This window comes from Tyto alba, unplaced genomic scaffold, assembly GCF_018691265.1.
Source record: "Tyto alba isolate M040663 unplaced genomic scaffold, T.alba_DEE_v4.0 Super-Scaffold_41, whole genome shotgun sequence".
Lineage (NCBI taxonomy): Eukaryota > Metazoa > Chordata > Aves > Strigiformes > Tytonidae > Tyto > Tyto alba.
This window is the reverse complement of record NW_024881317.1, coordinates 3,348,983-3,361,246: the sequence shown is the minus strand read 5'-3', so window position 1 is coordinate 3,361,246 and position 12,264 is coordinate 3,348,983. Positions and strand designations below refer to the sequence as shown.

General features: G+C 53.0%; 1 protein-coding gene across 1 annotated transcript in view; it reads right to left on the bottom strand.

Moving 5' to 3' along the window:
- The window catches only part of IGDCC3 (immunoglobulin superfamily DCC subclass member 3), a 110,726-nt gene extending 102,510 nt beyond the window's left edge, over positions 1–8,216 (bottom strand). The window contains exon 1 of the mRNA XM_042804314.1: positions 7,902–8,216. Coding sequence (XP_042660248.1) covers positions 7,902–7,968 — 67 coding nt within the window. The 5' untranslated portion in view covers positions 7,969–8,216. The remainder of the gene's footprint in view (positions 1–7,901) is intronic.
- Positions 8,217–12,264: the final 4,048 nt, after the last annotated feature.

The following is a 12,264-nucleotide window of genomic DNA, read 5'->3' as shown; positions in this document are numbered from 1 at the left end:
CGGAGCATGTTTCTGCACCACCAAGGCACTGCAGCCCAGCAGGTCCTCGGCATGCAGAAAGCTCTGAGGAAGTGGCCATGGGCTCTTCTCCAGCCAAAGGCCACCTCAAAGCCAGCTCCATTCCTTACAGCCCTCAGCCTCGTGGCCTAATCTGGGGGCACAGAGTGGGCTTGGTGAGAAGGACACCTCTCTCTCTTCTATCAGGCATCATGTTCCTCAGAGATTTTGTCAAAAAAGAATGGACCCTGGGATGCTGCACTGCCCAGTGCTGCACACCATCAGGAACAGGTATGAGAAACTGGTCCACAAACAGCCCAATCTAAGGACCATGTGGATGATGCACAGCTGCTCCGGAGAGAACTATGTGCAAGGCATGGTAGCAACTGGGCACCTTACATCTTTTTTGACCCCTTCTAAACACCCTCCTTCATCCATTTGGCTGTAACCATGAGATTATTTGCATTAAAAGCAGTTTTCGAGGATTGGGCTTTGAACAGGGACGTTGGGATTTGGCCTTCCAAGACTGGCACGGTGGGGCTCCAGGTCTCAAAGGTGGACTCTGAAAGCAGAGCCCTGCCTCCTTGGGATGCTCAGGATGAGAGACAAAGGGACAGGGACACTCACAGAGGAATCTCCACAGTGGGACAAGAAGGCTCCTGGTGTTTTCTCTAGAGGTCAGCTCAGACAGGCCAGAGGGAGAGCACATACAAATCAAGGAGGTAATGGGGGAAAAGAGGGACCCAACTCCGTTAGCATAAATAACTGATTGTAGTTAGTGAGGCACAGAAACTATGCTGCAAAGTTGGAAGTACACGGCACTCTGAAGGCACATGGAAACAGTAAAAGTGCAATTAATTGAGAGAGACAGAGAGGAAATCGCCAAGGCCGTGCACGTTCACTTGGGGAGGCTGAAAGCCCCATTCCTCTCCAACAGCTGGCTGCGTATCCAAACCCAGCTCATCCCTCACAACGTCCCGGGTACTTCCCGAAACGGACTGCGAGGCAGCGTGGGTCACAGCCGCTCTCTGCTCAAGGCAGAAACTGTAAAACTCGGCTCACGGCAGCTTGAGTTTGAGGCAAGGGTGTTACACAGCCAGCTGAACAGACCGCTTGTCTCAACACCGGCAGGCTGCGCTGGGGAGCGCGAGAGGGAAAATTGCTTTGCTCTCTGCAAAAGGATGGAGGGAGGAAGCGTTATTAGCTCTGACATAAAGGCCACAAGAAAATTATTGGAATCTTCATTCTACAAGTCTCCTTTTGAGAAACATTTACCATCTCCCCGAGCAATACAATCTGTGACTATATGTGCAAATATTTAACAAAAACTACTTCCCCTATTGATCAAGCAGACAGGCATACTCAGAGAAACCAATTAGCACTTGTGCTTTTGAACTAAGAGATTTATTTAGTGCTGAGAGAAAGAACTTCGAATTAATGGGAAGCTTAAAAGACACTTTGAAGTACATTTAAAAAAAAAATAAGTTTAATTATTTTTTACTTGACACTGTGATTCATGTTCAAAGCTTCAAAAGAACTTGCTCGTACCCTAGCATTGCCCTTTTCCATTTGGGAAACACGATTTTGGCATTCTTTCCTGTGCTTCTGCAAAATATAGCAGCTAATCTCACCACCCTAATTAGCAGTGACATCCATCGCAATAGACCTCAGTCACATCCTCCTGGACCCTGTCCAGACCCACAGCCAGCAGGGCCATCCCTACCCCAGGAGCACGCGGTCCCGACAGATGAAGCCTGTATTATTACTCCGGTTCTAGACAGGGAACATTAATCACAGAGAGATGAAATGACCTGCCAAGGGCCCGGTCTGAGCTCGTGGCAAGGCAAGATATTGCAGGAGCAATCAGGTTCACCATGCTCTTCCCAGTGCAGCATCAGCAGGAGCACTGGCGGGGATACCAAGGCAGCCCCAGCTCCTCTCTCATCATACCAACAGCACGATATCCACCTGCAAACTGCCTCTCATGAGCAGAAATTCACACTCTCCTGATTTACCATGTTCCCAACATAACAGCATAAATCAGCAGCGACCCACCGGTGAGCCTTACTGCCACCAAGGACAGCCACTCTGGTCTTGATCCAGTAAAGCCCCTGGAGTCCCACGAGCCCAGGACCAGAGGTTTTAACAGTGAGATGCAGGTGGGTATTAGGACCAAAAGCCTGGGTGCGGGTTGGGCCAGAGCTACAAAAAAATGGCTCCTGTTTTTTCAGTGGTGTGGGTTTTTTTCAAAACCCTTCTGCAAATGGGAAGATATGGAAGAAAGAGATATCTGGACCTAAAAGGTGTTCTCCAGCAGATTATAACAGGTTTCAGGTTGATGAAATTGGCAACCTAAAAATCCAGCTGGTGCCCCCTTAAATCTCCTTGAGGCTGACCCAGACCCTAAGGAGAAAAGCACTACACTGCAGTAAAGTGCAAATTGGCTCTTTAGGGCATCCAGAAAAATTTACATTTAAAGAAGAGGAGAATAGGCTGTAACAGGCCCAACATCTTGCTGGCAGTAAAGTTTATTAGCTCAGAATTTTTTATTCCCTTTCCTTTCAGATGGGAGGTTATATAAAGCGATTTTTCCATCAGGGCGCATAAACCACATCCACTCATTAAGCAATTGCAGGAGGTCTCTGTCGAGGACAACACGACCTCTCAGCCACCTGATGCGGAGCCCAGAGACATGCACAGCATTGCTGACCTCAGCAGGGAGACAGATTTTAGCTGAGGAAGACAAACACAGACCAAAGAACCAGAGAAGTGGCCCCAAATAATTTTCAGATATTCGAGACCAGACTGGGCAAATCCCAGGAGGTCGCTTGTTAAACACAGCGTGGAAGCTGGAAGCATTCACAGCACAAAGACCCTTTCCAGGATGAGTTCCGAGTCCTCGTGGATTGCCCCATCTCTGAAGAAAGGAGGATGAAACCTGTTGGTATAGCTGGAAAAGGGCAAAGACCTTTTCTGAGTTAATTGCCCACAGTAGCTCCATCCACAGTGAGGCATCCAGAGAGCACAGCAGCAAGCCGAGCGTAGCATGTGTCGTTATTTGCATTCCCCACGTGTTTCCCAGCCCTGACCAGATCACAGTCTCACCGCAGAGGGCATCAGCGATACAAATACGGAGCACGAAACAACCGCGCACGAGAGGACGGCAAAGGCAGCGGCCACGATGGGAAACGCTGTACCCAGAGCCAGGGTCCCTCCACGGCTGCTCTAACACAGAATGGGGGGAAGAGCTGGTTTCAGCCTCCAACCCTGCAAGAAAGCAGCAGGGAGGTGGCTGTCCCCATGGCCAGTCCCTTGCACAGAGCCGCAGGGAACGGACTGGCCACGCAGTGGGTGACGGTGCCCGTGGATCAGAGATATGTCAGCTGGGAGGAACGCGATGACACGAGGCTGACGAGAGAGCCACAGGCAACCTGGCACCACGGTCCCCAAAACCACCAGCCAGCACAGCCCCATCGCCCAGCCCCTGAAATTCAGCTTGAGTACTGGCAGGCAGGACTGGATGGTGTGCAAGGAGAGGAAAGGCAAGGTCCTCCTGGAGGAAGAGAAGTTTCTGTGCACATGAAAACCTTTGAAACTCTTCATCGCTTCAAAGTAAACACTGCACTCTCTCTCCCCCCTGCCATGTCCTCTGCCTTATCACCTCCCGCCCTGCCACACTGAAATTCAGGAGGGAGGAAAGCATCACCTCGCTCTGCTCAAGGAGCTGAACACCACACTGATCCCGGGTTGCTCCAAAACCAGAGCCATTTCAACGAAACACTAGCGCTTTTCCCCCTTTTCACATACTCTCAGGTTTCGGCAGCAAAGATCCTTTTGCAAAAGTATTTTTACAACTCGGCAGAATCACCCGCCACAACCCGCATCCTCCTGACTTGCCATTAGCTTCATCAACACATTCACATGCACAAGAACGAAAAAAAAAAAAAGGCAGCAAATCCTTGACTCTGCTCTGCAACTCTGGTTTTAAATTACCAACGCAGGAGCGGGTCTGGGCTGTTAAGTGACTGGGCTCCTCTCGAGTGGAGGGTGCGATACAACAGTGACATTTGATATAATAGCAAGGCCAGATCAGTATGCTGTGTGCTTTTCTCAGTACGCTCGCCTATTTGCCTCTCTCTTCTCTTAAAGTGCAATTATTGACATGTTCGCCTCCTTAACCATCAGTTTTATATGCTTGCCAATGACTCCTGAACATGTGTAAACAATTATTTTTATTTTCTTGCAAAAGCAAAATGTTGCATATTCTTTTGGATAAACGGACTCGAGTAGATTTTCATGAGCCCTGCTACATAATTTATTAGTTTCTAAACTCTGTAAAACTAAAAGCTCCAGTAAAGTTCAAATAAGTTTGTGATTTCAAAGTAATTTTGAATGGACTATTCCTGTTCCTGCCCAGTGTTATTCGGGTGATTTAAATGGGAGTTCTTAATCTGCAGAGGGGGGCTCCTGCATTGTTTTGTTAGATCAAATACAAGGGCAATATCCAAGGTCAGAAGCCCGGGAGTGCAAAGCATGAAATACAGGAGGGGAAGGGGCCACAGATAAAAGCATCTTCTGCCCCAGATCTTTTGCAGGCTGCAAAACGAAGCGCATGGTCTGCTCGAAGGCAAGCTGGATCAGCTCGCTGCTTTGGGGTGGGGGGAAAGCTGGGTGCCGGCAGCAGCTTCGCACGAGCTCCGCTGCACGCTGTTCCCCGCATTGGGGTCCCATCCTGCTCCCACTGGAGCCAGCACTGGATCCTAATGCTGCGGCGAGGGGAGCAAGATGGGTCTGGCCAGCCCAGCACAGCAGAGAGAGATATTTCAAGGCACTGGGACGAGGAGGTGCGGGGGGAGCAGCGTCCCAAGGGTTTGTGAAGCACTGCATACGGTCACTGCTTGGGACTTCACACGCTGCAACATGGGACTCTCCAGAAACAAGCACATCGGAGAAAGAAAAGTTCAGACAGACAGAAAAGAGGGAGAGAGGCTTTCTTGTTCGCACGCATGAAAAGAGAGCAGTTTTGCAGCTCTCTGTCAGGCACTACTGCTGCTGAGCTGCTCCACGCTGGCCCATGCCACTCTGATTGCACCAGGGTATGTGGACAAAAACCTGTGATTGAGCAGGAAGAACAGGAGCAGGGAATGGGGCTGTAACCTGGATCTGGGGCACTCTGCCCAGCTCCTCTCCCTGAGACCCTCTGCCAGATGCTAAGTGAGCTTGTGCTGAGCAGGGTCCAGAGTCTGACAGGTAGTAAGAAGAGGTGCAATTAGAGCAGTTTAGGATTTCTAACTCCCTGTGTGGGGCAGATCAGGAGGGGACCAACCTGCCCTATTCCCCTCTCTCTCAACTAGCTTTTATCTACTTCCTACGAGAAGTTTCGTTGCGGCACCGTGATGGCCCCAGCACAGGTCTGAGTGCCACCAGCACGGGTGGCTGCGTGCTCACACCCAGCTCAGGTCCCAAACACGGTGCACAAGGATACAGCTGTGAGGCGACCACCCCATTTCACAGGCTGCCTGCTGCATCCACCACGCGGGAAAACCACGTCCTGAGATTCTCCCGTTGAACCCCCCCCAAGAGAGACAAAGCTCAAACGTGGGCTTGAATTTCATATAGCGCCTCTGAGTGTTCCTGGGGAAATTATACCTGATACTCTCTATGTATATTAAGAAAAAAGACAGGTTATTACACCAATTTAGGAGAAAGCAATCCTTTTTTTGTGTCTAAAAAAAACAACAAAGCCACACAGAGTAGGAATTAGTGAAAGCTTATAGCTTCAATAATTTAGAAGTTAAGCCTACTTAAATATAAATGACAATGTTTAATTCCAAGGCTGTTACTGAGCAGAGCTGGGGAGCCTCTCGTATCCTATGCCTGCCTTTGAATGCCAGGCTCAGCAATAACAGACAAAAGCTGTCCACCACCCAGAACAAAGAGCTCCAGGAAATTAAAAAAAAAAAAAAAAAAAAGAAAAGAAAGAAAATACGGTCTCGCTGCCGAGCCCACTCCAGCACACTGACCAGCAGCTCCCAACGCCTGGCTCACAGTCGCCAGGCCAGCATTTTGGAGAGTTTGAAAACCAGAGGGTGAGAGGGGAACATCCCGTCCCGCGCAGCGCAGCACCGCTCGCGGCACAGCATCCGTCCCCGTGGCGAGGCTTTCTGCTTCGGCGCTGGCTGACGCCGATGCAGGAGGGTTTATTAAACTCATCGGAGCACAGAAACACGTTACCTCACTGTTAACCACATCTAGAGCATATAAACCCACCAAAGAGGGAAAAAAAACCCCTCAGAACAGAAAAACTTTTAAAGTGCAGCAAAGCACTCTTTAGCGGGGCCAGCAAAACACACCACAAAGTCAGGAGCCACTGATCTGCCAAGCTGCGGCATAAACAAATACACAGGGCAATTTGGACAGCAGCAGGCAAAACCAGACACAAACTCAACTTACTAAAGTTTTGCTTTCAAAAATTCACTTTTTTTCCTTTATTCCCCCCCAAAATAAGTACTTTTTCAACCATCCTCATTGCACTGCTGCGTACCCAGGAATCCCACCAGAGTAATAAGACCTGCTTCATTACATCCACTTCACGGATAACTTCTATTTTCCGGGAGTTACACCGGCTTCTTCTCCTCACCGTGGCGGCTACGAACCACGTGGCAAGATTTATTATGGGAATAGCCCACAGCCTGGTTTCTTAACCACCACGGCAGCTAACCTCTGATTAATCTAACACACACTTTTCTCCCTCTGACCATGCTGGGCTGCTTGCAATTTTTTTTTAAATAATCCCTACTTTTCTTTATCTTTAGGACTGCTAAACGAAGAGGGAGCAGGATGCACACAGGTATTTTGCTGCAGAACAGCATCTTTCTCAGATTACACCGTGGTTAAGCAGCATCACCAGTAGAAGGAAAATACTGCAATTTATCAGCAGGGCATGTGCACAGTAGGTCCAGGGAAAAATCCCTTTGATGTTTTTGTAGTTCGGTCCTGGTCCGGTGGGTGGTGTTACCAGTTGCGGCTGTGTGAACCAAGCCAGGCATTACAGAAGAGCACAATACTTGCAGGTTTAAAGTAGCTCACCATCACCCCTGCAACTTGCAGCCCAGCATCTCTTTTCTCTACCTACTGCCTTTGCTGACCAACACGACTCGCTTGCTTGGGTGCTGTCTCCCGCTCACATCGCCGGCAATGATTTTGGGTCTGGTCCCTGAGCGTGGACGCCCAACCACGCCACTGCCACAGCAGCCACCCCGTTCCTCCTCAACACTGGCCATGGGGGCGAGGGCCCCACAAACACCATGCTCCCCTCCCCGGAGCCCCCCACACCAAGTGGGGTTTCCAACCAAAAACACAGCTCTGGGGGAGCGCTTAGGGCTGTCTGCAGATTACGGTGTTGGAGGTGCTGATGTAGAAACCTACAGCCAAAAGCCGCGACCCCAACGTGCCTTCCCGGAGGGACGAGCCCCCTGCTCCCGCCGAGGGATGCTAGCACGGCGGGTGACACGAGCAGTTCCACGCTGCAACACACGCGTGTCGGAGCCGCGCTCGGTCCCCTCCAGCGCCTGGAGCTGTTCGGCCCCGTTCAGCCTCCACGGCAGCCCGATGCCACCGGGCTGGGCTGAGCGCGGAGCTGGGAGTGACCGCGGAGGCGTGAGGGGATGGGACCGGCTAGGGACGAGCAAGGGGGACCGGGACCCGCAGTCGGGCTGAGGAGGGACGTGAGGGAGCAGGAATGACCGGCCACCACGGAGGCGATGAGGGGACGCGAAGTGCGAGAGGGAACGCGGACGGGACCGACCGAGGGGCGAGGGCGGCGGGGAGCAGCGGCGGTGCCGGGCGCGGCGGCGGCAGGTCCGTCCCCCCCGCCCGCTCCCCAAGCCCCGACCGGCTCTTACCTCCGCGGCAGCCGAGCAGCAGCAGCCCCAGCAGGCAGGCGGGCAGCGCGGAGCCCGGCGGAGCCATGGCATCCCGGGCGGGCGGGCTCGCCTCCCTGCGCCCCACGGGGAGGGAGCAGCCCGCGCAGGAGGGAGGGAAAGAGGGAGGCCAGGAGAGACCCACCCCCCAGTTGAGGGAAAAGAGGCGGGAGGGGGGGGGGGGGGGGGGAAGGCAAGGTTAAAAGGGAAAAAAAAAAAAAAAAAAAACAACACAAAAAAAACAAACCCAAACAAACAAACAGGCAAAAAGCGGATTTCAGCGCTGCTCCCCTCCGTGCGAACACGCCGCCGCGCCGGGCGGGGGGGGGGGGGGGGGGGCGGCGCTGAGGGAGCGGGGCCGCCGGCGGGCGGGGGCGGGCGGGCAGCGCCTTGCGCCATCTTGCGCATCCGCCAGGCCGGCGGCAGCGGGGCCGGGCGGGCTGCGGGGCTTGGGGAAGGCGGGAGGGGGGGGGGGATGTGTGGGAGAGGTGGGCGCGCTCCCGCGTGGGGAGACTCGGCGCCCGGGATCCGCGGGGCAGCCTCAGCGGGGCTCCCCTCACCGGAGCTCTGCCACAAGAGCCGCCCTCACGGGGCTCCCCTCAGCGGTTCCGCTTGACGGGGCTCGCTCCCCTCACAGCGCGACCTCACGGGGCCCCCCTCACCGGAGCCCCCCTCACCGGTTCCGCTTGAGGGGCTCGCTCCCCTCACAGCGCGACCTCACGGGGCCCCGGAGCCTCCCTCACCGGACCCCCCTCACGAGTCTCCCCTGACCAGAGTCCCCTCACGGGTCTCCCCTCACTGGTGCCCTGTCATGGCCTCCCTCTGCCGTGGCACCACCGGCCTCGAGAGGAAATTCCTCCCAGGGTCCAGCCTGGACTGCCCGGACCAGGCTGGCCCCGCCATGCCCAGAGAGTGGCAGCCAGTGCCAGGTTCCTTCCCGAGCTTGTGGTAGTGATACGGGGAAAAAAATGTCCTTGCCTGAGGGCCTTTCTCCTGCCCATCGCTGTTCAAAGCAAACTGGTTTCAGCAGAGGTGTTTGGGTCTTCGGCAGCGGGCAAAGGCAAGGCCCCAGGCTGGGGAGCTGCCTCTTAATCTGCCTTTAAGGATGGGACCCAGGAATCTGGTGTGAAAATAAGGGAAAACACTGATGAGACAGCACGGCTTCCAACTGGTTCTGCCAAGTGTCTCCCTTTTAGCCTTTGTTTTTTTAAGAACAAAACCGCGGATCAAGGTAGCTGGCAATGCCTGGAGGTGACTGGTGTCCCGGAGAAGCAGGGCGGCAGGATCGCAAAGTGATGGCAACGAGGCAATCCCGGGGACAGAAATGATGATGAGCTTGGCTTGCCCCTCCTTAGTACTCCTTATTTTAAACACTAAAACAAGGTGACTTGCCCGGCTCAGTCACACAGCTGTTGCACCAACCAGCTCACCCTTGAAGAAGCCCCAGTGAGGAAGGACCCCGTAAGGGATGGGTCTGCTCCTAAACCCTGCCACAACCCTCATGATAATTTGTCCACCCTCCTGGCATGAAATGAAGATAATACGGCTCTCAGCCTAGCACCCACGCAGTATTCTGCTCCTCCAGCTGATCCTGCCCAGTCCATCAGCCCACATTCTCTGCAAACATATCACCCTCAGCAGCAAAAGTCACCTCTGCAGTGACAGCTTCAAGTCTTTTGTGGAGTTTGGGGAACAAACAAACAAACAAACAAACAAAAAGTGCATCCTAACAAATTTATTTTTTTCAGAATAAAACCAGAGCTTGATGAACTGGGTTACTAAACCCTGTAACTGTGCCCAGAAACCTGGTGAAAAACCCTTTGTAAAGACAAGCAATGCATGGCTCCCTGGGATGGTGCACCCTGAGCATGTTGGAGCCAGCTAACGAGGAAAGAAGACGTCACTACATCTGCTCCACATTAAAGCTTCCCTCATTTAGCAGAGAGCCGAGCTGTACAAGGTTGCTTTCAGCCGGGGAAGAATTTGCTCTGGCTCCCTCAGCCTCTCAGTAACATCTGAATTTCTGCGCTGTCCCTGACCTTTTGGCACCAACCCCACTCCTGTTCCCCACCCGCCTCCCTGGCTCCTGCCGCGGGGCCCCGCCAGCGTTTCTGTAACGTTTGCAGCCATCACTGGCTTGTGGCAGCTCCTGGGATGCCATCAGCACCGAGGACGGCTTGTGGAAATTAAGAATTCCAAGGGAAATTAAGCGCCATTTGTTTTGTAGTTGTTTCCCCCAGGAACCACAGATTCGGGGTGTTTTTGCTTCCATGTGCAGTGGTGGGACCCAGGAGCTGGGGCACATAGCTACATGTTTAGGGCATCACTAAGTTCAGCCCTGCATCTTGCAGATGACACTCGTGACATCACTGGTGTCACATTCAAAAATCCCAAGTGCAGGCAGTCCTGCCAAACAATGGGGCTCACACGCAAAGCCATGAAATTTTTTTTAAAAAAAGAAGTCAGGTTTAGGGCTCTTAGAGCCACCTGAGAGCAGGGATCCAGAGCACTCCTGTTCTTCTGTGCTCTTCTGTAACCATGAGGGCTTAAAAAAGTTGCTTTGTAGTGGAGGCAGGAATTCGCTTATCACACTGCGAACAGTAATTGGAGCCTTTTGAAAAGCAGCAGGGTTACAGGAGCAGCAGTGCCCAGCGTGAACCAAGGCTCCAAACCCCCTCCCTGCAAAACGGTCTTTGGGTCCATCCCTCCGTCCTCCCCCCCACAGAGGGGCACAGGGTCTGTCTGTCCCTCTGCCCTCCGTCTCCATCAGGTTACCCTCCATGAGAACCAGCCTCAGAGGGTGTTGCTCACCCCAAACCCCTTTCACAGCAGATTTCCATCAGTTCCAATAGTGCTCCTGATTTACACCAATTAGCTGCAAACTGAGGTCCCCAAGACACCATTAGTAGTTTCAGTGGATAAAGTGGGAGATTAACTTGTCTGAATTCACTCCATTTATTATTCTATGTGTAATTGTGGTTTTGCTGTCTGCTATGAGCCTGGGAGCTTTTCGCTTCCGTACATACATGTGGGGTTTTAGCATCTGTTTCGTGGTCAGTGAGCAACAGGGAAGGGAGCCAAAATCATGGCACCCTCCTCAAGGCACTGAGCTGAGAGTCATCCCAGACATGGTGGGACAGCCCCGGGACATACTCCTGGAAGTTGCTTTTTCCAGCAGAAACGCTTTTCTGTCTACTTTTGGCTGTATAAGGACACAGTTGTTGTGGTGGCAGGGGCCAGCGCTTGTCACCACACCGAGGGGATGCCTCCTGGCACGTACCTGCCTGGCTGAGGAGGAGCCGTGTGTTTCCATTAATTGAAAATAATCGTGCCACCAATACGGCAGTTTTGCCATCCGTGGAAAGGAGTGTGGGGAACCAGCACGAACGCCGAAACCCACGCAACTGTACCTGCCACGTGAATCACAGCGGCCCGACTGTGCTGCTGCAACCGCTGCCCCAGTGCTGTGCCGGAGGAGGAGAGGCCGGAGCCGTCCCCACGAGATGCAGTTCCCGCCACTGGTGTCCGCTGAGCAAGCGTGGAGCCTCCCCGGCCGCCTCACTGCATCACACAGCCCATCACCTCGTGCTGCGTCGTTTCCCAGAGGGTTGAGCTGGGCAACGCACTGCACCGGGCACTTGTAACTTCCTGAGTTACCTGAGCCCCCACGAGCCCCGGCTCTGCTGTAGTAACCTGGCCAGCTGCATCACAGCACACCGGGGTGATAAAGGCTGGGAAGAGAAAGAAACACAAACAAACACCTCGCTTTTATCTTCAGTTCTCTGTGGTCCCCGCTCCCCTGTAACTGCTGTGTCTGTCCGTCTCTCAGCCCACCCGTGCCACCCCCATGTCCCCTCTCAGCAGCCTCCCACCAGCATCTCATGCTGCAAATGGAGAACTGGAAGCGGGATTCGCAGTCACCCACCGCCCCCCCAAGGTCCTTCCTTGCTGATTTTGTGGGGTTACCTCTCATTAAAGACCCATCATGGTTACACACTCTTGACAGAGTTCCCTTTAACCACTATCAGAGAATACTATGCTAAGTGCAGATTTATTACCTCTGTAATGCAGATAAAATGAGATTTTATGGCTCCGTAGTCTTGGCAGCATAAAGTAATAATGGAAACTATCTACTCAAGTAGGGAACACATCCTAGGAGGAAAGGGAGATGCATGGGAGGTTAATAGTGTGTCCTCGGGCACTGCCAGATATCCTCTCACCAATCTTGCTGGACGCAAGCCACCGAGTGCTCAGCCCAGCACACCATCCACGAGAAGTCTCGCCATTCATTTGTTAGATGCTTCTGCTTATTTTTCCACACTAAGAAAATCCCCAGCAAGATGAA